The 27,674-nt window shown below is 36.4% G+C and overlaps 1 protein-coding gene across 1 annotated transcript; it reads right to left on the bottom strand.

Annotated features, from left to right (window-relative positions):
- Nucleotides 1–444: 444 nt before the first annotated feature.
- dbnlb (drebrin-like b) lies at nucleotides 445–27,674 on the bottom strand. The gene is made up of 14 exons (XM_057356863.1): nucleotides 27,481–27,674; nucleotides 23,870–23,925; nucleotides 22,935–23,047; nucleotides 21,959–22,033; nucleotides 20,924–21,070; nucleotides 18,716–18,793; nucleotides 18,448–18,599; nucleotides 17,151–17,201; nucleotides 7,734–7,738; nucleotides 6,258–6,368; nucleotides 4,111–4,194; nucleotides 3,507–3,607; nucleotides 3,089–3,164; nucleotides 445–1,735 (listed from the first exon to the last, which is right to left on the bottom strand). The coding sequence occupies exons 1-14, from the start codon at nucleotides 27,561–27,563 to the stop codon at nucleotides 1,599–1,601; spliced, it is 1,269 nt and encodes a 422-aa protein (XP_057212846.1). The 5' UTR covers nucleotides 27,564–27,674; the 3' UTR covers nucleotides 445–1,598.

The following is a 27,674-nucleotide window of genomic DNA, read 5'->3' as shown; positions in this document are numbered from 1 at the left end:
AACTATATTGTATTTTATGTTGTTAGTAAATATATTTCTCAATGTTAACAAATACAACCTTATTGTAAAGTGTTACACATAACTGTAATATTAGTGCACATTTTCTTGCGTAATCGCCTGTATCTGGGGCACTGAAAGTCCTTTTGAACATTAACCATGGTTTAATATAGTAAAATGACAATGTTATGGTTATTATAGTGAGAACATGGTCAATTTCTCTTTACTTGTTTTACTTCAAAACACTACAGTCACTATAGTTTAACCATGGTTAATTTTTGTATTGTCATTCAAAAAAGAATTTCGAGAAGTGCTTGATGGGCGTCTTTCTGCAATTTAAGAGAAGCAAACGCGCAGAAATAAAAACTGCAAACTTTGTAGCTTGTGACTGGAGTAGCGCTTGTACCCTTTACAGCCAAAGGACAAACACAAGGAAGCGGTTTTCGTTCCATTTTAAAACTCTTTAATTTATTCTTTTAATGTAAGTAACAACATTGTTCAGACTTGTTAGATATTCACAATGACCTCTAACAACGTGTCTAACACCACACTGTCAAACGATTTTATGATCTTTTGATGTTTCCATATGGGTCTTTATTAAAATAAATCTTGAAAATCTCCACAAAAATACTCTACCTCCCCACTGACAGTATATGCAAGTACGTGATTAATAAAAATCAAAAGAGTGGAGAAACAACTGATGTGATTTTATTCGAGTCTTGGTGCATCCACTCAAATACTCGGCATACAGGCGTCACACGTGTAATACAGACCCAACCCGAGACCCCAAGGCAGTAAGATGACAGAATGACGGATCCCTGAAACCTAAAAATCACAGTATTAATATTTTCCACATTTCTGAGTAGACAGGAAAGCTGTGGTATACAAGTCTTAAAGAAATGTTAAACCCACGCTGATTCTTAAGCACTGAAGCTAACAGCTATGGTGACAATACCATCAAAACCAAAGCTGACTATAGGAAACAGCAAATTAACTTGTCACGTCTATTTCTCAGTAAACACTGTACCAAGACATCTGTGGAAAAAAAACCAAGGCAGTCCAACCCAGTCTTGTGGAGAGGACAAAATCAAGGCAAAATTACGTTCAAACTATAAACTTAGCTGCGCTGAACATCTCGAAAACAGAAAAATGTTTCCTTTATTATGTTGAAATCTTAATGTTTGAAAAGCTAAAAAGAAAAACCGCACAAAGGTTCAGTCTAAAAAGATGTGACGGGAACAACATCACAAGCATGACTTTCATCCCGTCCATATTACAAGGATTCCTGCAACTATTGGGTCGTCTCTGCTGAGGGCGTCTGCCAGCATCAGTATTGTTTTGTGAAATTAATGGACAGCTTGAAATGAAATAATACGAACAAAAGAAAACTACCAATACAGTATACAGAAGATCACTTTCAAGAGTTTAAATACCCCCGATCACATGATTACCACTCTTTTGGTGCATGATTTTAGTTTCAGTCTTTTCAATCAAATATACCGATCCCATTTTGCTCAAAGCCCCAGAGATCTGTTGAATCTGCGCAGGACAAATCAACGCAGGCCGACTCCGATGGAGGGTGCGGGATAGGTTGAGCTGTGTTAGATAAGTTCAACGTAATTGGACGGAAACATTCCAAAATGACCGTCCGGACCGTATCCTCGCCACCAGCCTTCATCGATCATCTCAATGCTGGTAATGATATTATCAGGGTCAAATGAGATCTCGGTGTCATCCGCTGAGGAGATACACACACAAATGACCAATCACAAGCAATGAAAATAAGAAATCATAGGTAATCAACTATTCCGCTATTAACTTTTTAAACACACATCGTACATCGTTGTGTACATAATGATGTAAATGCCTGTTAAGCCAATATGTGTGTACTATGTTTATAAGGCAATGGCCTACATATTTATGGTATTTATCAATCACAGTCTTGTATGTCTTGTTAAGAGACAGACAGACAGACAGACAGACAGATAGATAGATGTAATAATAAAATGTAATAGAAAAATTTATAAACAAAATAAATGACTTGAATAAACACCTACGAAATTTTGTTCTTAATGTATTTTTGTATTACTGTTTCCTTTAAAGTTAATTTTGCTGTTATTATTTTTAAGTTAACATTTGATTATTTTATTTATTTAAATGTTATTATTATCTTTTATTTATTTGTATATCATATTTATTTCTTTTTTCCATATTTATATATAACCATGTTTAATTTTTCCATATTTTTTATTATGTAATTTATTTTAATGTTATTTTTATCTTTTATTTATGTGTATATTTATTTAATTATGCATTTATTTCTTTTCCAAATTTTCCCCCCATATTTAAATATTGCCATGTTTATTTCTTCTATATTTATTTATGTCATTTCCTTTTTATTTATTTGTATATTTATTTAATAAAGCCTTCATTTGTTTTTTATAGACAGCTTCATTGGACGCACCTGGCCCAAAGTTTTCAAAAAAATGTTTTACATTTTTTTTATTTTAATGAGAGAAAAACTGAAATTATTGTGTTTGGTCTGTCGGACTCACGTACTCCAAATGTAAATCTTGGCGATTTAACCTCTTCAGTAAAGCCCTGGGTTAAAAATCTGGATTTTATTTTCGATGATGGATTAAGATTTGATAAACAGATTAACATGGTGGTAAAGTCCTGCTTTTTTTCAATGAAATTGAGTTAAAACTACTCAACAGTTAATGGTTCCAAGCTTTCTTAAGTTTGGGCCACATAACGTTTGTTTACGTTGTTGCCGCTAAAACCTATATTTCCCGCATATTTATTGTTCCATATTTAAATATTGCCATGTTTATTTTTCCCATATTTATTTATGGTTTTCATGATTAGGAATGAATGTTTTTTACACTACTGTGCAGCATTGACAAAAAAGCAGTGGTAATAACAAGAGTGAGGATGGGGAACTGTGGGGAAAATGGGTATGTCAGTGGGTTCAGAACATAACGTTTAAGTATACATGTATGTAGCGTGTGAACATCTTTCAGAAAACGGTTCCTGAATCTGCACAATAAAACACAAACTCACATTCACCCTCAGTATGAGTAGCACTCACCAGCCTGGTAGTCATACAGAGCCCTGGCACAAACACCACGGTCACCAGCCTGATCATACGTTTTCTGTTCCTCCACCTGTGAAGAGATCATGAACCCAAATCATTTACAGACCTAATCTTATTATGAAAGCACACGTTTGTTTTCATAATATTTTCTTCAAAATGTAATAACTTTCTCCGTGGATGAAATGACTTTCCTGCTGATGTAATCAAGGCTGTGTGGGTGGGGAAAGTAATATAAAGCAGTAATATCACAGCCTGATATCTGCAGTCTATTTAAATGTCAACAGATCAAATCAAGTCCCACGGTATATTATTTTCCTACTAAACTGTTTCATTCAGAAATGAGTCACAGTCCAAGACAAAAAATGATGTAAGGTCAGTAAGAACAGTGGGGTTCTGGTTCTGTGTGATGTACCGGTGCAGGCTCTTCATAGATGTTGTCTGGTTCCACTATCGCCTCATATGGCAGCTGAGACTCTATGTGCGTTTCATAATGATCACTGGCTACTTGAACATCTGAAACATCAAAAACAATGAGAGACAGTCATTAACTTTGTCTTTTGTAATAACACAATATCCCACACAGTGGCGCTGTCACATAACAAAACTCAATAGTGGGGCTGAGGATGAGTAATGAAGCAGATGAATAAAAACAAAATCAAAAGAAAACATATTTTGTATGATTTGTAAACATTTATTTTACATCGTAAACATTTTATTTATTTTAAAATTATTTTTACGACATCTAAGCATCTCGGCAGGCCTAAGTCTCAATACATTCCAGTTACTGTAATCCAGTAAAAAAATCATTAAAGCATAAATTAAAACCAGTACAACATATCCTGGGTGTTTTATGGTCTTAAACCATAAAACACTGCTTCATTTTCATTTGACAAAATATATTTTTTTTCAAGTTTCTTTTGATTTTGGGGTGAATAATAAGCCATCCACATTCTTGACAAATTTTCTAAGATATAAAGGAATGCAGCAACCAAAAAGAATGAATGCATGAATCCCACCTTCGTATTCTGGCTCAGGCTCAGGCTCAGGTTCAGGTTCTGGTTCCACATACTGAGATCTGGGCTGTTCCTCAAAACTGGGTTCTACTCAAGAACACACACATGCATGGATACACAGAACACCCACATGCATCGTAACAACACACACTATAGGTCAGCTAGATTTCCACTTTGACACACTGCACCACAGAGGGGCGGAGTCAAGGGCTCAAGCTAGGAGTCAGCAGTATGACCAGCAGAATCTTAAATCACGATATGAAAAAAAAGTTATACCATGATAGTAGTACGTATTACAATATATAAAATAAGTGCATTTGGCTGGAGCTTTTATCCAAGATGATTTCTAGTGCATTTAAGCAATATGCTTATCTTTCTCTGAAAAAAAAAAAAAAAAATATATATATATATATATACAGCCACGGAAAAAAATTAAGAGACCATTTCAGTTTTTCTTTGATGAGTTCCAAAATGAGATAACTCCGTTTTTAAAATTGTTCAAAAATCATGTTTTTTTATTGTGCATTCCAGTTAATATCAATCAAACTGCAGTTGGTTTGTTTTGATTTAAGCCGTAATAACTTGAAAAATACAGCAAACTAACACAATAAAAACATGATTTTTGAACAATCTTTAAGTTATCTCATTTTGGAACTTCATTTGTTTCGATTTGCATTTATTTGCAGAAAATGAAAACTGGAGAAAAATAACAGAAAAGATGCTCTGTATTTGTACAGACCTCAAATACTGCAAAGAAAACAAGTTCATATTCACCTTCAAGCGACACAACAACAGTTGTACATGTATTAGGGAAAAGTTCAACAATGATTTTCTTATGTGATAACCTTGATTTTTATCACAGTTTCCACGTGTCTTGTCATGCTGTCCGTCTTTCACGTTGCTGTTGGATGACTTTATGTCACTCCTGAGGTTGGATATAATTGAAATTCAACAGACACTGGACTGAAATGGCCACAATACATCTAGAAATGCTGACTGAACGAAAAATTGAAATGGTCTCTTCGTTTTTTCCGAGGCTGTACATATTAATGATAAGTAATGAATGACAGGTCTGGCATCATTAACATTAAGACATCACACGGTTAAATCTTATAAATCTGACATGTCTGAGTCTCGTTCAAAGCTATTAAACCTGACATCCCTGTTGAAAAAAACAGCATATACTGGGTTAGGTATGTTTTGATGCTGGTTTGACCAGCGCTGTGGACCAGCTTAAACCAGCACAAACCAGCATCAAAACATACCAAACCAGCATATGCTGTGTTTTTCACCTGTGACCGCAAATCGTGCAAATCGTGATGTTGCAAGCAGCATGTTGTGACGCGTCAAAACAAAATCTCTCCCGTTATACACAACCCCATATACACTGAATATGACCACATGCAACGGTTTACTTCCTGGTGCCAGTTTTTTTTAACTGTGACTTTGATTTACTGCAGTTTAAACATTTTGGTATCTAAATCAGATCTCAGTGTATAATTTCACACTGCCCAGTCCTAGTTTGTGCCAATCTGTGACTTGAACAAGTGCACAATGCAAACAAACACACACAATGTTTACACACACACACACACACTGCAACCCAGGAATCCAGCACATTAATGTCTCACACTTCTATTTTAAGGCGAAGGATCAACTAAATCTTCAAGCAAGCACAAAGAATTTGTGAGTGACTTGGTTAGTTGTTAGTCTGAACAGACAAAACGCCACGCAAAGAGAGGAAGAGCAAAAAATGAGTATGGAGACACTTTCTGAAAGTGAGATAAGGAAGACATGATAAGGTGAGCGTGTGTACCTCTGGCTCGTAAGGGCGAGGCCTGACGCACAGGAGAACGCAATGGCTCTGGATCACATGACTGCTTGGACAGAAAAGGGCTGTTCAACCGCCCTGAGATACACAGAACAGAAAACGACAAAGAGAAGTCGAGCTGACAGGGGGCTGACGGGGGCGTACGCAGAGGAAGAGACCACAAACATTGCATTAGACAGAAGAACCACGGGGCGTTTAACGACGGTCGCATTTCAGACAGACGCACGTGGAAAAGAATGAAGAATAACAGTCAACATTGCAAAGTTATGCCGCATGCACGGAGAGATACCTCTGGAAGTTTGCATATAGAAACATGTACCTGGTTTTGGACTGGATGGAGAGTTGTCTGTGTTAGTCGGGTGGATACCCATCTCTCTCTGTTTGAACATTTCTCGGGGATTAACGGAGCGCTGGGAGATGAGAGACGCCGCTGCCTGTTACAAACACACACAAATGTTACTCGACTGATAACACTTGTGATACTACATTGAGTCTGTCAGAAGATAGCAGCCAGATCCAGAGATCCAGAGTGAGTGCTGACATTAAAAACGGAGAGAGAGGAGAGAGAGAATTCAATCCTGTTCATCCAACACTACCAGATCTGGATTAGAGTTTTGCAAAATGTTGCATAAATATGTTGCAATATTTCTGGTGGATGTTTGAAGTGCATGCATGCTTTGCATGCTTTTAAGGCTGTTACTGACAGAAACAAGCACACAAGTACGCGACAGGCCTCTTAAAGGCATAGGTCACCCAAAAATGAAAATTCAGTCATGAATTACTTACCCTCAAGTTGTTCCAAACCTGTATACATTTCTTTGTTTAATTCAACACAAAGAATGATCATTAGAAAAATGTTAGCAACTGAGATTTCTGGGGCACCATTGACTACCATAGTGGGAAAAAAATGTTGAACACAAAATGAGATATTTTGAAGAATTTAGGTTCTAGTACTACTATGGTAGTCAATGGTGCCCCAGAAATCTCAGTTGCTAACATTTTTCTAATGATCGTTCTTTGTGTTTAACAGAACAACGACATTTTATACATGTCTGGAACAACTTGAGGTCAAGTAAATCATTTTTTTTGGTGAACTATCCCTTTAAGGCAGTTTTTTATGAGGATATTTTATGCTCAAATACTGGTGTGCTGGCTCATAGTTAAAGGTAGCCAACTCAAGAAGTATGTGCTTTTCATTACCAGCTCAGTGTACATTTAACATTATAAAAATATGAATTACTTTATATAAAGAACCAAAAACAACAACGCTATACTAAGAAAATGTATTAAAGCTGCAATGCGTAACTCTGCCTCTCTATCGCCATCTCTGTTTGAAATATAAAATTGCAGGTTATGTGTGGCACGGACATCTTAACATGGTTAAATGATATGGCTCTTTCTAATAACTTGGTTTTAAATTAGCGTGATTTTCGATGCCCCTATCCAAAAACGAATTTTTGTTCATTATTAACAAAAAAAGTTATAAATCATTAGATTATTATGCAATTCCATTAAGTCCACCAGATAAAATTGTCCTTAAGCGCAGGTCTGTAACTGGCCCCCATGGATGCTGCAAGCAATCAGCATTCAGCACTACGAGTATTTGTTTTATAAACGGCAATGAAATCACAGAGAAATAGAGCAGAGGCTCGACCGAGGCACTTATGGGGAATAAAATAGAAACTAAAGCAGCATGGTGTAATAAAAGACAGACAACGACTGTGGAAGAAAGACAGTGAAAAGAAAGTCAGCATCAGTTGTTCTGCTTTCCTGAGGCCAGAAGAGAATTGTCGACCTTCTCTCACTCACGTTAGCTTTTTCCACCGATTCTCCGCGTTTAAAGGGTTTCTGCTGTGCGGTCCCCTCCCTCTCCTGCTCCTCCTGATGAACATCAACACATTTCGTCTCATTCATGCGTCCTGTGTCTCAAAACCCAGTGATCAGACTGGTGCTCAAAAGTGTATGAAATACTCTGAAGCTGAGCATTTTTATGCACGGCCACAAAAAACCAGAACACGCAAAACAGCTTTTTACAAACAATAAAGCGAGCGGATCTGGTGTGGCAGAAACAGTTGTTTAAAATACACAGATGCAAATTTGCAACCACATCGTGATTTCCTGAATTAAAATAAAACCATTGGATGGCCGAAAATGCGCTAGGATTTGAAGCACAGATCAGTTTTTCAAAATGAATCAGCCGTGGACCCCTGATCTTTGAGTCATCTAGGACAAACTTCACATGCGTGTCAGTGTCCCCTGTGCGTATGGCCTACATACCAAACCACAGATTCTGAACAACATTTCTCATTTCTGTGACAGCTGCTCGGTTGAGCTGTCAAGAGCGTATTTTGGAAATATGGTTTGAGGGTTATTAATGTGGAGGGAGAAGTGTTAAACTGCTCTTAAAATGGAAAACTAAAGACAAAATGACTGTGCTAGAAAAAAGAAACCTGACCTGAAATACTAGTTTTTAACCAATCATTAGTTAAGGCCCTGGATGGCATTCTGATGATTTGTTCATAAATGATGCATGTTGGTAAGAAAACTCACAAACTTCGATCTGATTGGCTGAACGCATTTTCGGTAGTTTTGTTTGTACAATGGAATACTCCTGAGGATATAAGTGATGCCAATGATATTTTTCGTCCGTACGGTTATCATTAGCTGTAGCATGGACTAAAAATGAAGAACAATTTAAAACTTCATATTCATAGTTATCGGTTTTCCTGTTGTCACATAAAATCCAGTTTTAGCTAAATGCATTACAGTTACACAGCAGGAATTCTACGAGGACTAGGGATGTAACGATTCACTCAGCTCACGATGCGATGCGATTCACGATTCTGATCTCACAATGCGATTTATTCACGATTTACTCACGATTTATTTTAAAAAAATGAGTTGAAACAAATTAGAAATGAACAACATCCCTTGCATTATTTCTTAAATGCTTCACGTTTCTTTGTATAATAAAATAATGTTTTATATCAAATAACAAAACTAAACTGCAATTTTATAACAAATTAATAATAGAAAAAGTCTCTTTAATATAAACAAACTAATACTGTCTGTGCTTTTCTTGGATTTTTTTGCATTTAAGAAATATCAGCATCCACGTTCAGGTTTGCAGTGAAAATAGCGGCCCCTGCTGTTCAAAACATTTATTGCGATTCAGTTCAAGCCTCAACCGATTTGAATCGTCACTCATTATAACCGATTTTCAACCGGCTCACGGTGAATCGTTACATCCCTAACGAGGACTGATATTTTCCTACACATTTTAATGTTTTAGGCCCAGTTTCTTATGCCAGGACTCTGCCTTAATTGAATTAAGATATTTATGTCGCTTTTAGAAAAATGCCATAGAAGAATACATCACCTGGTCTGCATCCTGAGACAAAACAATGGCACGGATATATTTGAAGATATTTCTGGGCAAGTTATATTGAGTTAAGACACACATTTATTTTAGTCTGGGACTAGCCTTAAGCCTTGTCTGTGAAACTGGGCCTTAACGTTATAAATAAGAAGTGGTTCAACATTAGGGTAAAACAAACACAGTCCTGTCTGTTTTTGTGCTAGTATGAAAGCTGCAAACATGTGGTGGTGCCTTCACAAAAACCGTGTCAGAACATGTCCAGAGTTAAGAAACCACACAAGTGTGTGTGTGTCTGAGAGAGAGAGAGAGCTGCTTACCCACTGCTGCTTCTCTTGGGCTTGAGTGTTCACCTCTTGCTGCTGTTGGTACTTCCTGCAATACAAAACAGACAGATTCCAAAATGAACACTTATCAACTGTCAACTATGAGTAAATAAACAAATGTTTCTCAAAAGAAGGTTGGTAATGTTAAGAACAGTAAGAACAATAATCTGACCCTTGTTGATGTGATGTGTGAATTGCGAGATTCAATACAAATAGTCAAGATCGAACAACTTATTACAAAAAATCTGACATAAGTAATACTGTACTGTAAGTTCCCAAGTACACATTTTATTATCAGCAAACCCTTTTGAAAACAAAATATTTTTTGATATATTAAATTATTTATTATATTTTTGAAAATATATAGAATACATTGTTAATATATTAAAATACATTGAATAATACATAAGGAATGACCTTTTCGTATATTGAAAAATATAAGTACTTGGTTTCAATATATGGAAATGTATAATTTGCTGCTGTCCTAAAACCTCGAATCTCCATATTTCGTGATTTTTATAATTTTTCGCAAGAAATCATTATTATTATTCACCCTTTATGTTTGTCATGGGGTTTTGCAAATATCAGACCAATATAAGGTGTTAAAAGTGCTTGCCGACTTTGACAACACTGTGTGCAGTCGTCGAAAAAGTTCAATGTTTTTCCATTTCCTGAAAAACTGCGAATTTGGACATACGAGGTTTAAGAAGGACAGCGATGATTTAATATACTGCATTGTTTTGTCCAGAATATTCATATATTTTTATTTTGTAAGAGGAGGCGGACTAATTCAATGTAGCAATCAGACGTTTCTGCTCACCGGCAGCCACCGTGGCTTGAAGTTACTAGCCAGTCAGCGTTTCACTGGCCACAATTATAATGTTGGGAAATGACGTATAATATGAGATCAAAGGGGTCATATGGCGGGAATACCTGTTTTTCTGTCTTTGGTGTGTTATAAATTGTCCATGCATGTATTAGACACGTACAATTTTAGCCGTGTCATATGACTCCTTTAAGGTTGACAATGGCATGGTAAAATTTACTTGAGCTAAAACCTTTTAAATGTAAATGACTAATGTACACACCCAATTAAAGACTATGTGAAATGTTTAACACTACAGGTCAGTAACAATCTCTAGCTTTGATAAGGTTGTTTAAAGCTTCTATTATGACATACAAAGAATAGCTTCAATATCTCCACCATTGGCCGGTGTGGAAAGAACGTTCATTTTGGAACCTGCCAATAAATCGTTATCAACTTCAACATAGAAACAGACAGTAAAGTTACTGGCCTCTGTTGGTCTATCTGTGACGCTCTCTCTTTAGCTTTCCTTTCCCGTAACTCCGCCTCCTTCATCTCTCTGTCCTTTCTTTCTTTCTCCATCCTCTGTCTCTCCTGCTCTGCCTTCCTCTTCTCCTCCTGAAGACGTTTCTCCTCGTCTTTCTGAAGAAGAGACAAAAGCATTAAGCCAACCGAGGATGGAAAAAATGCTAAAGATCGCATTCGAGACTAGCGAGAATGTGAATATGTCCAAAAAATACTCATGCATGCTGTATTACCTCCGTTTGGGCCCAGAAATTGTCTTTGTTGGTTTTTTTTATTTCCGACATGGCGTTAGTCTTCTGGTACACTGATCCCTGCATGGGAAAACAAGAACCGTGAGTAGTAAAACGTGACCAGAATAGATTTAGGACAGGAACATTTGGCATTTCTGTGTTCCTTTTGGTCAAAAAATATGAAATACTAAATTATGAATATGAAAATATTTCTTATTAGTCTCTGTGTTCAACTGAAGAAAAGAAGTCATTTACATCTGGGATGGTATGAGGGTGAAAAAATTGAGAGAATTTTAATCTTTGGACAAACTATAACAGGACATAAGCATCATTAAAAGCATAAACGTGCTGATTATGAATGAAGTTTACATTAAACTATTGAGGTTTTGGATCTTTTGGGAGTGAGGCAGAGGTATTATTCCAACACGTTCCACATTCTGAGCATTCTGGCTCATTTGCTGTGAAATTCCTGACACAGCACTGTGGATAAACAGACCGTGGGCTGGCACTGACCCTGGAACCATTGTGCCATCATCCGACATTCTGCTGCTCAGACAACAACATTAAACAATAACGACAAGCTTTGCACTAACTTTTTCAGACGCAGTTTGATAATGTGTAAAACTTGAACCACAGGAAAAATTCTTGCCTTAGCAAAACCCACTAATAATAGTGTATATCTGAAATACATACGCATTACTCAATTCCAGGGTCATACGGAATCTGCAGACTTTTTTGTTAATTCTGTGCTAAAATTTTGGAAAAATCTGCAAAATTAATTTGTACAGAAATGTAAACGTGTAAATGTGTTAAAATAGTTTTAAAATACTACATGTCTATGCATTTAGCTGCAGGTGACAGTGGTTTGATTCTGCTCATCATTTAAAAAGAGGCAGACCTTACAGAGAAGCTTTAAAGGATAAGTTAATTTTCAAAACAAATGTTCATGATAATTTACTCACCCCATGTCATCCAAGATGCTTATGTATTTGTTTCTTTAGTCGAAAAAAAATTAAGGTTTTTCTCCACTATATGGAGAAAAATCCTGGAATGTTTTCATCAAAAACCTTCATTTCTTTTCGACTAAGGAAACAAATACATAAACATCTTGGATGACATGGGGGTGAATAATAAAAAGTGCTAAGTAAAGAGACTGTTTAAACTCAAAATACACCAGACCAAATTAGTACTGAATTCATTTGAACCAACAGAAAATGTGCATGTCATTTTGTAATCAACAGATAAATGACGTATTCTGAAATCCTCCGCGGTTAATTTTGTTTTAAACGTCTTAAATATCAAATCGTTCGACCTCAGGCTCAAAAAATCCGTCACAGCAAACAGCGAATCGTAGTAATGCGCCCACGTTGTGTATATAAACTTGTCAATGATGAGCTGAGCTGTGACTGACGCGACTACAACGAGAAACATCAGTCACCCAGACGCGCATGGCGCGCAGCTCCGGACTCTCCCCTTCTCACACACATAGGCCTACACTGCTGGGCTCGCGATCTACTCGTCTTTTCAAATGAGATATAACAACTTCGAAAAAATCCAAATTGGCAGGTCACATTATGCGCGAGTGCTTGTAAAAACCGCTCGCACTGTCTCAAAAACTGGTCGCAAAATGCATTCCAATTAATATCAATCAAACTGCAGTTGGTTTGTTTTGATTTAAGCCATAATAACTCAAAAATACAGCTAACTAACACAAACACAATAAAAACATGGTAACATAATAAAAAAAGTAAAAATCATGATTTTGGAAATCATTTCTCATTTTGGAACCAAACTCTTCATATATAAAACATAATGCACACAACCTTTTACTGATTGTAAAACAGTGCTAAAAGTATTTTTTCATTTTACTTTGTTAAAGAAAATAAATTAGACGTGGGCAGTTATATGTGGTGTATAAACAGGAACAAAATCATTCACAGGGGCATTATTAGACTAATAAAAAAAGATGTGTATTAAAAACATTATTTTTCTGTGGCGGAATTTTAACACATTATGTAAAACATTATGTGTCATTTTGTGTAGATTGTGTGTTACATAAACAAAAGGAACAACACAAGGTTGAGTTAAAAGTTACACAAAATGTGTTGTTTTTTAACTAGACAATGAGACAGATTGTGTCGTTTTTAACATAACAGTTTTAAGAGTGTAGAGAAGCATGGTTGTGTGTGTGTGTGTGTGTGTGTCACTGACCACAGGCCCCTGGGGTCCCGTGTCTCTGAAGCGATTAGACTCTTTGTGAAAGCTGTAGTTAGCTCCTGAGGCTTTCGCCACTTTCTGCATGATGGCATCAGGCTCCACGTCTTCCTCCGCACGTGCGTTTATCGTCACGTGAGCTCCCTGCAGAAACACCACAGCACATTGAATCTAATATCACACACAAACGAGTTTTCAATATTCATTTTAAAGGGGTCATATGACGCGGCTAAAACAAATATTATCGTTTGTTTTAGACGTAACGCAATGTGTATACACGATTTAAGGTTCAAAAACGCTGAATTTTGCACATACCCTGCTTGTTTGTATCTCCTCTTTGCCCGGCCTCTCTGAAATCGCAGATTTTTTAAGAAGCTCATCGCTCTGAAAAGCGAGGTGTGCTATGATTGGCCAGTTCACCAGTGCGTAGTGATTGGATGAATACTGCAAGCGTGTGGTGGGAATGTAACGCCTCTTACCATATTTGGAACATCAGGTCCAAAGCAATTGTACTGACAGTACTGACTTGCGTATACATTTGGGCGGTCTTAGTCAAATCATACCACGAACTGACGTAGATTTGTGGGGGTGTGGTTACACGAGGCGTTTCAGGCAGGTCTGGGTGAGCATTCGCTTTTAGATAGAATGCATCTTTTGTTCCGACACGACACAAATTTTTGCAATTTTATGTGAAATTTAATGCATCTTTTGCAATTTAATGCATCTTTTGTTCCGACACGACACAAATTTTTGCAATTTTATGTGTCTAATACATGCGTGGGCAACTTATAACACACCAAAGACACAGAAAAACACATATTCGTGCCATATGACCCCTTTAACTCTAGATCAAAAGTCTTGATATAGCCACATTCATGATGTCACATCCTGTTTAGAAAGAAACATTCTGTTTGAAAAATGGCTGCGTTGTGAGCCGTACTGGGAGTTTATGTTCGCTTAATCACACAAACAAAGACACAAAGATATCTCCATACACAAACACACACCGAAATAAGAAAAAAAGCCAGTCACCTTAAGAAAGTTTGCCATGGTGCTCACATGGTTTGCACACTGTCCTTTTCTGGCATCTTTAACACCCTCCCCGGTCTGAAAACACAGTGACAAAATTAAATATTAACACCTATTGAATTTTATCACCTGGATTTTAATAAACCAAACATACTGAAGAAAACAATTGAAAGGTGCTTTATCAAAACAGTGTATTTCTGGTACAGTATACATTTGTGTGTTCCTTGTTTGTGTATATTTAAAAAAAAAAGGATTGTAAACATGCATCTATAATATAGTAGTATTACAAGTGTATTCCCAAGATATCAATATAATGTCAAATGACAAGTGCCTGAAAAAGAAAATGCTTGATAATATTATCTTAACACCCTTTATTAAAAATCATATCATCAAAATGTTATTCTTCAGCATGAATTTGTTGTTATTATCACAAATTAATATTTGCATTATAAAATAAACAATACATTTTGTATAATATTAAACCAACAATTTTAGCCCATCTGTTGCTTTAAAGAATTAGTTCACCCAAATAAAAAAATCCTTTCAATATTCTCATTCTCATGCCATCCCAGATTAGCGAATCATGAAATGAGATTTAAAGTTATCAACGTTTTGCCATAATTTAATTTGATTTTAATTTCACAAAATAAACTCAAAATATGAATCGTTTTCCTTCACAATTTTGCTTCAGAGGTCATTTACAAACCCACTGGAGTCATTTGAATTACTTTATTGATGCCCCGCCCCATATGTGTAGATAACATGACAGCATTTAACATAAAACCATTTGTTTGCGTTTAGCTGAAAAAGGGATGGCATGAGGGTGAGTAAATGATGAGCGAATTTTCATATTTGGGTGAACTACTCTTGTACTAGGGTGAACTGATCTTGTACTCGTCCTTAACTTTTGTAAAACCTAATAATCTCTACCATTTAGATTTTGGGATTTTTTCAGTTCACATAGCAAAGAATTACTTACCCAGTTGATGAGGACGTATTTGGGAAGACCAGAATTGGGGTCTTTAACGCGACAGAAACTGTACATGATCTTCCCGCTGTTCAGCTCCTCGACCATCTCCTCCAGACCACCATCTGAAAATATAAACACATGATTCGATCACACACTAACATTACGAGCGAAGCCAAATCAAGTTCTATCAAGCATGATGCTCGTGGTCTCCCAAATCTTTNTTGTATTTCACGTTATGCAGCAGCTGGAATTAGCGGATAAGTTAACATTGGCATTTAAAATGTTCGTGCTTGCCTTTGTAATGAGTTTCAGGGTGACTCGCCTGCAGTCGCGCTTCAAGTTTGTGGTGCTTTACCGGTGATTGTGAAGGAAAATAAGACGCACTGTTAACCGCATGGAGATGCAGAATACACGTGTCAGTGCTTCCTCTTTACCCAGAGACTTCCCTCTACCGCTTATATGAGATAAGCAGCACATGCGCACAAGCTGATGTCCGCCAAGGATATTTTCGTCTCGTTTTTATAAGTTAACAAAAATGTCCATTTTTGTTATACTGTTTCGGTATCACGCATTCATTTTTATTTTGTTATCGTCTCGTTTTCGTCAGTGAAAACATGTCGTTAGCGAATATTTTCGTTATAGTTTTCGTCAACTAAATTAATACTGATGTAAACTATTTGAAGTTAATCATCCATTATAATATCTGCTGCACTTAAATGGTCTGGACAGAAGCTACTAAAGTAAGACTTGGCTACATTTTGTCGTTTATATAACTATGCGATGAACACGCGTCCTGCAGATGCGTCGCGCGTGTACATAATAATGCTGACTTTGTGTGTTTAGAGATGAATCGCTGTGACATTTGCTGCAGAACATAATGGATTGGGAATTAATAGACAAATGTGTTATATGATGCTGTCATGTGGGGAAGTAAAGGAAGAATGTGAATGAAATGTTCTACCAAAATGACTTACATTTTTTACGAGTCTCATGAGTCACGAGTCCAAGTCAAGTCTCGAGTCAGCTGTCCACTAGTCCAAGTCAAGTCGCAAGTCTCTGTTTATGCGACTTAAGTCGCAGACTCGAGTTTCCATCTCTGCTGTCTGTGCTTTTCTTGGATTTTTTTGCATTTAAGAAATATCAGCATGCCCAAGTTTAGCTTTGCAGTGAAAATAGCGGCCCCTGCTGTTCAAAACATTTATTGCGATTCAGTTCAAGCCTCAACCGATTTGAATCGTCACTCATTATAACCGATTTTCAACCGGCTCACGGTGAATCGTTACATCCCTAACGAGGACTGATATTTTCCTACACATTTTAATGTTTTAGGCCCAGTTTCTTATGCCAGGACTCTGCCTTAATTGAATTAAGATATTTATGTCGCTTTTAGAAAAATGCCATAGAAGAATACATCACCTGGTCTGCATCCTGAGACAAAACAATGGCACGGATATATTTGAAGATATTTCTGGGCAAGTTATATTGAGTTAAGACACACATTTATTTTAGTCTGGGACTAGCCTTAAGCCTTGTCTGTGAAACTGGGCCTTAACGTTATAAATAAGAAGTGGTTCAACATTAGGGTAAAACAAACACAGTCCTGTCTGTTTTTGTGCTAGTATGAAAGCTGCAAACATGTGGTGGTGCCTTCACAAAAACCGTGTCAGAACATGTCCAGAGTTAAGAAACCACACAAGTGTGTGTGTGTCTGAGAGAGAGAGAGAGCTGCTTACCCACTGCTGCTTCTCTTGGGCTTGAGTGTTCACCTCTTGCTGCTGTTGGTACTTCCTGCAATACAAAACAGACAGATTCCAAAATGAACACTTATCAACTGTCAACTATGAGTAAATAAACAAATGTTTCTCAAAAGAAGGTTGGTAATGTTAAGAACAGTAAGAACAATAATCTGACCCTTGTTGATGTGATGTGTGAATTGCGAGATTCAATACAAATAGTCAAGATCGAACAACTTATTACAAAAAATCTGACATAAGTAATACTGTACTGTAAGTTCCCAAGTACACATTTTATTATCAGCAAACCCTTTTGAAAACAAAATATTTTTTGATATATTAAATTATTTATTATATTTTTGAAAATATATAGAATACATTGTTAATATATTAAAATACATTGAATAATACATAAGGAATGACCTTTTCGTATATTGAAAAATATAAGTACTTGGTTTCAATATATGGAAATGTATAATTTGCTGCTGTCCTAAAACCTCGAATCTCCATATTTCGTGATTTTTATAATTTTTCGCAAGAAATCATTATTATTATTCACCCTTTATGTTTGTCATGGGGTTTTGCAAATATCAGACCAATATAAGGTGTTAAAAGTGCTTGCCGACTTTGACAACACTGTGTGCAGTCGTCGAAAAAGTTCAATGTTTTTCCATTTCCTGAAAAACTGCGAATTTGGACATACGAGGTTTAAGAAGGACAGCGATGATTTAATATACTGCATTGTTTTGTCCAGAATATTCATATATTTTTATTTTGTAAGAGGAGGCGGACTAATTCAATGTAGCAATCAGACGTTTCTGCTCACCGGCAGCCACCGTGGCTTGAAGTTACTAGCCAGTCAGCGTTTCACTGGCCACAATTATAATGTTGGGAAATGACGTATAATATGAGATCAAAGGGGTCATATGGCGGGAATACCTGTTTTTCTGTCTTTGGTGTGTTATAAATTGTCCATGCATGTATTAGACACGTACAATTTTAGCCGTGTCATATGACTCCTTTAAGGTTGACAATGGCATGGTAAAATTTACTTGAGCTAAAACCTTTTAAATGTAAATGACTAATGTACACACCCAATTAAAGACTATGTGAAATGTTTAACACTACAGGTCAGTAACAATCTCTAGCTTTGATAAGGTTGTTTAAAGCTTCTATTATGACATACAAAGAATAGCTTCAATATCTCCACCATTGGCCGGTGTGGAAAGAACGTTCATTTTGGAACCTGCCAATAAATCGTTATCAACTTCAACATAGAAACAGACAGTAAAGTTACTGGCCTCTGTTGGTCTATCTGTGACGCTCTCTCTTTAGCTTTCCTTTCCCGTAACTCCGCCTCCTTCATCTCTCTGTCCTTTCTTTCTTTCTCCATCCTCTGTCTCTCCTGCTCTGCCTTCCTCTTCTCCTCCTGAAGACGTTTCTCCTCGTCTTTCTGAAGAAGAGACAAAAGCATTAAGCCAACCGAGGATGGAAAAAATGCTAAAGATCGCATTCGAGACTAGCGAGAATGTGAATATGTCCAAAAAATACTCATGCATGCTGTATTACCTCCGTTTGGGCCCAGAAATTGTCTTTGTTGGTTTTTTTTATTTCCGACATGGCGTTAGTCTTCTGGTACACTGATCCCTGCATGGGAAAACAAGAACCGTGAGTAGTAAAACGTGACCAGAATAGATTTAGGACAGGAACATTTGGCATTTCTGTGTTCCTTTTGGTCAAAAAATATGAAATACTAAATTATGAATATGAAAATATTTCTTATTAGTCTCTGTGTTCAACTGAAGAAAAGAAGTCATTTACATCTGGGATGGTATGAGGGTGAAAAAATTGAGAGAATTTTAATCTTTGGACAAACTATAACAGGACATAAGCATCATTAAAAGCATAAACGTGCTGATTATGAATGAAGTTTACATTAAACTATTGAGGTTTTGGATCTTTTGGGAGTGAGGCAGAGGTATTATTCCAACACGTTCCACATTCTGAGCATTCTGGCTCATTTGCTGTGAAATTCCTGACACAGCACTGTGGATAAACAGACCGTGGGCTGGCACTGACCCTGGAACCATTGTGCCATCATCCGACATTCTGCTGCTCAGACAACAACATTAAACAATAACGACAAGCTTTGCACTAACTTTTTCAGACGCAGTTTGATAATGTGTAAAACTTGAACCACAGGAAAAATTCTTGCCTTAGCAAAACCCACTAATAATAGTGTATATCTGAAATACATACGCATTACTCAATTCCAGGGTCATACGGAATCTGCAGACTTTTTTGTTAATTCTGTGCTAAAATTTTGGAAAAATCTGCAAAATTAATTTGTACAGAAATGTAAACGTGTAAATGTGTTAAAATAGTTTTAAAATACTACATGTCTATGCATTTAGCTGCAGGTGACAGTGGTTTGATTCTGCTCATCATTTAAAAAGAGGCAGACCTTACAGAGAAGCTTTAAAGGATAAGTTAATTTTCAAAACAAATGTTCATGATAATTTACTCACCCCATGTCATCCAAGATGCTTATGTATTTGTTTCTTTAGTCGAAAAAAAATTAAGGTTTTTCTCCACTATATGGAGAAAAATCCTGGAATGTTTTCATCAAAAACCTTCATTTCTTTTCGACTAAGGAAACAAATACATAAACATCTTGGATGACATGGGGGTGAATAATAAAAAGTGCTAAGTAAAGAGACTGTTTAAACTCAAAATACACCAGACCAAATTAGTACTGAATTCATTTGAACCAACAGAAAATGTGCATGTCATTTTGTAATCAACAGATAAATGACGTATTCTGAAATCCTCCGCGGTTAATTTTGTTTTAAACGTCTTAAATATCAAATCGTTCGACCTCAGGCTCAAAAAATCCGTCACAGCAAACAGCGAATCGTAGTAATGCGCCCACGTTGTGTATATAAACTTGTCAATGATGAGCTGAGCTGTGACTGACGCGACTACAACGAGAAACATCAGTCACCCAGACGCGCATGGCGCGCAGCTCCGGACTCTCCCCTTCTCACACACATAGGCCTACACTGCTGGGCTCGCGATCTACTCGTCTTTTCAAATGAGATATAACAACTTCGAAAAAATCCAAATTGGCAGGTCACATTATGCGCGAGTGCTTGTAAAAACCGCTCGCACTGTCTCAAAAACTGGTCGCAAAATGCATTCCAATTAATATCAATCAAACTGCAGTTGGTTTGTTTTGATTTAAGCCATAATAACTCAAAAATACAGCTAACTAACACAAACACAATAAAAACATGGTAACATAATAAAAAAAGTAAAAATCATGATTTTGGAAATCATTTCTCATTTTGGAACCAAACTCTTCATATATAAAACATAATGCACACAACCTTTTACTGATTGTAAAACAGTGCTAAAAGTATTTTTTCATTTTACTTTGTTAAAGAAAATAAATTAGACGTGGGCAGTTATATGTGGTGTATAAACAGGAACAAAATCATTCACAGGGGCATTATTAGACTAATAAAAAAAGATGTGTATTAAAAACATTATTTTTCTGTGGCGGAATTTTAACACATTATGTAAAACATTATGTGTCATTTTGTGTAGATTGTGTGTTACATAAACAAAAGGAACAACACAAGGTTGAGTTAAAAGTTACACAAAATGTGTTGTTTTTTAACTAGACAATGAGACAGATTGTGTCGTTTTTAACATAACAGTTTTAAGAGTGTAGAGAAGCATGGTTGTGTGTGTGTGTGTGTGTGTGTCACTGACCACAGGCCCCTGGGGTCCCGTGTCTCTGAAGCGATTAGACTCTTTGTGAAAGCTGTAGTTAGCTCCTGAGGCTTTCGCCACTTTCTGCATGATGGCATCAGGCTCCACGTCTTCCTCCGCACGTGCGTTTATCGTCACGTGAGCTCCCTGCAGAAACACCACAGCACATTGAATCTAATATCACACACAAACGAGTTTTCAATATTCATTTTAAAGGGGTCATATGACGCGGCTAAAACAAATATTATCGTTTGTTTTAGACGTAACGCAATGTGTATACACGATTTAAGGTTCAAAAACGCTGAATTTTGCACATACCCTGCTTGTTTGTATCTCCTCTTTGCCCGGCCTCTCTGAAATCGCAGATTTTTTAAGAAGCTCATCGCTCTGAAAAGCGAGGTGTGCTATGATTGGCCAGTTCACCAGTGCGTAGTGATTGGATGAATACTGCAAGCGTGTGGTGGGAATGTAACGCCTCTTACCATATTTGGAACATCAGGTCCAAAGCAATTGTACTGACAGTACTGACTTGCGTATACATTTGGGCGGTCTTAGTCAAATCATACCACGAACTGACGTAGATTTGTGGGGGTGTGGTTACACGAGGCGTTTCAGGCAGGTCTGGGTGAGCATTCGCTTTTAGATAGAATGCATCTTTTGTTCCGACACGACACAAATTTTTGCAATTTTATGTGAAATTTAATGCATCTTTTGCAATTTAATGCATCTTTTGTTCCGACACGACACAAATTTTTGCAATTTTATGTGTCTAATACATGCGTGGGCAACTTATAACACACCAAAGACACAGAAAAACACATATTCGTGCCATATGACCCCTTTAACTCTAGATCAAAAGTCTTGATATAGCCACATTCATGATGTCACATCCTGTTTAGAAAGAAACATTCTGTTTGAAAAATGGCTGCGTTGTGAGCCGTACTGGGAGTTTATGTTCGCTTAATCACACAAACAAAGACACAAAGATATCTCCATACACAAACACACACCGAAATAAGAAAAAAAGCCAGTCACCTTAAGAAAGTTTGCCATGGTGCTCACATGGTTTGCACACTGTCCTTTTCTGGCATCTTTAACACCCTCCCCGGTCTGAAAACACAGTGACAAAATTAAATATTAACACCTATTGAATTTTATCACCTGGATTTTAATAAACCAAACATACTGAAGAAAACAATTGAAAGGTGCTTTATCAAAACAGTGTATTTCTGGTACAGTATACATTTGTGTGTTCCTTGTTTGTGTATATTTAAAAAAAAAAGGATTGTAAACATGCATCTATAATATAGTAGTATTACAAGTGTATTCCCAAGATATCAATATAATGTCAAATGACAAGTGCCTGAAAAAGAAAATGCTTGATAATATTATCTTAACACCCTTTATTAAAAATCATATCATCAAAATGTTATTCTTCAGCATGAATTTGTTGTTATTATCACAAATTAATATTTGCATTATAAAATAAACAATACATTTTGTATAATATTAAACCAACAATTTTAGCCCATCTGTTGCTTTAAAGAATTAGTTCACCCAAATAAAAAAATCCTTTCAATATTCTCATTCTCATGCCATCCCAGATTAGCGAATCATGAAATGAGATTTAAAGTTATCAACGTTTTGCCATAATTTAATTTGATTTTAATTTCACAAAATAAACTCAAAATATGAATCGTTTTCCTTCACAATTTTGCTTCAGAGGTCATTTACAAACCCACTGGAGTCATTTGAATTACTTTATTGATGCCCCGCCCCATATGTGTAGATAACATGACAGCATTTAACATAAAACCATTTGTTTGCGTTTAGCTGAAAAAGGGATGGCATGAGGGTGAGTAAATGATGAGCGAATTTTCATATTTGGGTGAACTACTCTTGTACTAGGGTGAACTGATCTTGTACTCGTCCTTAACTTTTGTAAAACCTAATAATCTCTACCATTTAGATTTTGGGATTTTTTCAGTTCACATAGCAAAGAATTACTTACCCAGTTGATGAGGACGTATTTGGGAAGACCAGAATTGGGGTCTTTAACGCGACAGAAACTGTACATGATCTTCCCGCTGTTCAGCTCCTCGACCATCTCCTCCAGACCACCATCTGAAAATATAAACACATGATTCGATCACACACTAACATTACGAGCGAAGCCAAATCAAGTTCTATCAAGCATGATGCTCGTGGTCTCCCAAATCTTTTTGGATGATTTACAATAGTCAAAAACCACATAGCCATGACCGCACGTCAGTTCTGTAACTGGCAAACGTAAACAGTCAACAGTCACGCTAATGGTTATGGGGTTTATGCTTTCCGTCAACAGGCTTTAATCATGGCCTCTGTGTTCTTTGCTTCATTTCCTTCTCACGTGTAGCAAGTCTGAACAAATCTTTAGATAAATCTGGCTCTGTCCTTGATAGTATCTACTTGGTTCAACAAATTTCTCATTTAAATTATTCAAATTAAGTGTCATACTGCAAAACCACAGCTGCTGGCTACAGTTGGACGTAGACTGACACTGTTTGCATTAACCACTTTTTGGTATTTTGGGCATCCTTGTTGTGTCTAGCTTATAAACCATGACATAACAAACCTAAGTTGTGGTACATACGTTTATCCTTAAATAAAATGCTTTATGGAAACAAAAAGCAGACATCTAAGGGAATAATGCAAGTAATAAAAAATACGTGTGCGTGTGTACCAGCTGGCACAAAAAAAATCTAGAGAGAAAGTGCGCCCAAGGGCACGCAAGGACAGACACAGCTGGCAGATTGGTGGATTAAGGTAACCCGTTACCCTGCCAGCCTTTGCACCACACAGCAGAACCAGCATGTGGAAAACAGGCAGGTGTAACATTCCATATATACAAAATACTCATTGACCATTTGTGTGCGTCTATACGATCAGTGTCAGAAGAAAACTAACCTCCTTTTTCTGCCAGGCGGATGTCATTGGTGTTGCCCTCATATGTGAAGAGGACCCTGCAAATAAAAAAGTAAAAATAAACAGGCAACCGATCAAACTATACAATATTTTGAAGTAAATTCATCCGTCACGTGTTTAAAGATAAAAAGACCTGTTGGTGACATCATTACTAAAAACCTTAAATAAAACCATGCGAAGTAAAAGCATTGGCCTCTGTGTTCGTTTTTGGCATTATTTTTGTGACATAACGAAAATAATTTTATTATGAATTACCGTAATATAATAAAAGTCATGGCAGATGCCAACAAAAAACAGTTGATGACAATATCCTTTAAAAGCCTGAATAAAACTATGCAAGATAAAATACAATTTGCTATTTTTTTGGACTGTGAATTTATTTGTGACGTAATGACAGTTCTTGCATTGTAAATGACTGTTATGAAATTTAAATGAGCATAAAGGGTTTTCACGACGATAATGTTTATGTACATGGGTTATGTGAGGAAGGAAATGTTACTGTAGAAAAAAATCTTAATGGTGCAAAAACATTTGTTATTTTGGGCTGAAATATGTCCTGGTCGTAATGTTATGTGTTCATTACTGAGTGTGAATTCTGCTGTGGATTTCTCTCTAAACAAAGACACTTGTACTCAAAGGAACTGTGTCAACTTCTTCTTTGTTACATCCACTCTTTCAGCTTTAGAAACAGGAAGTGTAGAAATGAGGAATAAGAACTGCAGCTATATTACGTTTCTAGTGAGGTCTATATGACAGGGCATTTTGTCACATACTGTGGTTTATCAGGGAAATGAAAACTGCAATTGTTACAGAGCTGGTTCTTTACTTAGCAATGTTAAGTTGACCTATACTTGAAATTTACTTTCTACTGACGAATGAAAACTGTTGACTTCGCCTAAGTAATATCATCACTGGAATACCCGTCTGCCTTTCATGTATGCAAATACAAGGTCTGAAAGGTGCCCTCACAAACTCACAAAGCATTGGTAGCCCATTATAAACAGACTAATCAGCAGCTAGTAACACTATGGGTATTATATCTGATAACTACAAACAAGGGTGGACAATATATACACTGCGGTTGAAAATCTAGAGGCTAGTAGCGAAATTACTTTCATTGATTCATATTTACCTCTCAGGTATCAGCAAAACAATGAAATGGCACTACTAGTAGCTACTAGCTTTATACCCGTGATTTGCCACTTGAGCTGGCATGGATTCTATTTTGTGCAAAACTTGATGTTATCCAAAATTATATGATGTATTAGAGCTCTGGCTTATTTATTTTATAACAATATGATGTCTGAGCTACTATATAAAACATGTATAATATTGATTTTTTTGTGTGTGCTTCTACTGCTCTCTGCTAGTTGTCTGATTTTTAAATTTTAAGTTACAATTTCGTTTAATTTCGTGACAGGCCTATTTAATTTGTATACATTTACATACAGAAGTTTCAGGAAACCTTCAACGTTATCAAGTCTATAACAATTTGTTTGTACAACAAAAAATGTTTTAGATGTTTTGGAAAAAATCTGTTTTAAATTTAAATTAGGGCTTCTAGATTATGACAAAAATTGGAATCGCGATTATTTTGCCCAATGTTGAGACCACGATTTTTTAACACGATTACTTTAAAATGATTAATAAATAAAAATGTAACACTCGATTCAATTTGATAATACTTTCAAATAAATAACATAAAAATAACACAAAGAAACGAGACGAAATGCGGCACAAAAATTGTTTTACTTCAATTATTTTGCTTTCATAATTGTTGGAAGCCATAATTAAAAACTTATTACACTTAATTGCACAGCCCTAGTTTTTTTTATTTTGTTAATATTGTTGTGATCCTATCGTATTATAAACCCAATATCTTGTATTGTAACAAATAATGAGCTGAGTGTATCATTACACCCCTTCTACACTCAAAAAAAAAGTTGTTGAACGAACTTAATTCGAATAAAATCTAATTTGTTTGAAATGATTCTTTATAATCTTGTTGTATGAATTTAACTTTTTTAGTAGTCTTGATTAAATTAATTTGTGTCATATACATGCATATTTGATATAAAACTAATATAGAAAACCCAATTTTATCAATTGGATTATTTAATGAAAGCACTCAAAAACATTTTTTATATTATACATTTTAACATTAATTAGACATTACTTCACTTAACTTCAATAAGAAGATATTGAGTTAATAGAACTCAACAGAAACTCAAATAAAGGAGTGTAACCGCCCACGACCTAACCAAAGGCATGCTTTTCTGAACAATGGTAACCACAAAACTCAAAAATATAACAAACTCTACAAAACCTTAAAGATAAATGAACATTAAACACTAAAAAGTACTGAAAATGCATAAAATAACACTTATTTAAGAAAATAACTCTCAAAATGCAGTTATACGCAAAGCATGCTGGGAAATATAAGTCCTCTGCCCAATTGTAACTGTTTTATGTTAACACAACACAACTCCTTTATGTTGTCCCAACATGAATGGATTCAGTTATATGACTAAACATAAAAAAATCATGTTGTGACCAAATTTTCCAAAAGTTGCGTTGATTTAACTTAAGCAAGTTAAGTAAATTGAACAAACAGCAAAATTCATTTTTTTGAGTGTATATAGTGTAACACAAAGAAATCAAACCAGACTGCATGACACACAAGCTATTTTACCCACTTCATAAAAGCCCAATGTCTGTATTATGTGATTTAATTCAACCACTGAGAAAACTCCTGAATGTAATTCATTAATGTAGGTCAGTTATAATCACTCCTACTAAACTCCCAACTCATCTCATTCTCTCCCTCAAGAGCATCTCATCTTCATTTTCACATCTTGAAAACGAAACTCTACACATCAAGCATAAGGCTGTAGGACTTTGCTCACCGGTTAACCTGTCAAATATTAATAATATTGTTTCTGTATGAGGGGAAAGAGTAAAGGCCTTCCTCTTGTATAGCTTACAGGAAGTGGCTTACAGCATCCTCCCAGTAGGCTATACCAAACACTATACTTCTGTGTTAACAGACTGTTCGTTTTATCGTACAACAGCGTACTTTAAACTCTTGCTTGTAAACGTGTCTATAGGCAGAAATGCAGAAGTCACAGACAGTGGGCAGGAAGCATTTTGGCCATATGGACAAGGGCTATTGGAGAATAAGAGGGCAGCAGAGAAACTTCTCGAAAGTTCATATGCTTCTAATCAGATCAACTGATCTCTCACGTCTGATCTCAAAGGGATGCAAAGCAAGGCAAAACTGCACTGAATGTAAACCACGTGCATTACTGATGATATCTTATTTGATATCTGTCCTGGAAGCAACAGTGGAGGAAATAGTCTTACCGTCTTCTCGAAAGATTCAGTCACAGTTTTGTTCATGTTGCAGCGGACGACTGTAGCATATTTAGAGAATAACTGCACGTGATGTGATAAACGGACGTTGCGTTCATTCAAACGAGCGGCACTTTTGCTTTTCGGAGATGATCGGGGGCGTTTAAGAAGCTCGAGCAGCAGCTAACATGCTAAGCGTGAATATGTCAGTGAGTGTAATAGAAACACAACCATAAACTCACCAGTTAGTCTCCGATTTCTCATCCACCACCTCGTTATAGGCCGCGGTGAGGGTCGGGCCGTTTTTGCTCAGGTTCACAGCCATGATTGGAAATATGTGTGTTTTAACCGTCCGGGGACAGACACTGCAGTGAACTCAGGGGATAGATGGGGATCTCTGGGCTAAACGCAGACAGGAAGCGCGCAGCGCCACATC

This window comes from Triplophysa rosa, linkage group LG17, assembly GCF_024868665.1.
Source record: "Triplophysa rosa linkage group LG17, Trosa_1v2, whole genome shotgun sequence".
Classification (NCBI taxonomy): domain Eukaryota; kingdom Metazoa; phylum Chordata; class Actinopteri; order Cypriniformes; family Nemacheilidae; genus Triplophysa; species Triplophysa rosa.
The sequence above is the reverse complement of the archived record's forward strand: the minus strand, read 5'-3'. Positions and strand labels throughout refer to the sequence as shown.

Excerpts from the sequence above, each read along its gene's own strand:
- dbnlb (XM_057356863.1), bottom strand. The coding sequence starts at position 27,563 with ATGGCTGTGAACCTGAGCAAAAACGGCCCGACCCTCACCGCGGCCTAT. Across the intron at positions 22,034-22,934 it reads AATACGTCCTCATCAACTGG|ACCGGGGAGGGTGTTAAAGA; the intron begins GTAAGTAATTCT and ends CTGTGTTTTCAG. Across the intron at positions 3,608-4,110 it reads GCCTGAGCCAGAATACGAAG|ATGTTCAAGTAGCCAGTGAT; the intron begins GTGGGATTCATG and ends TTGATGTTTCAG.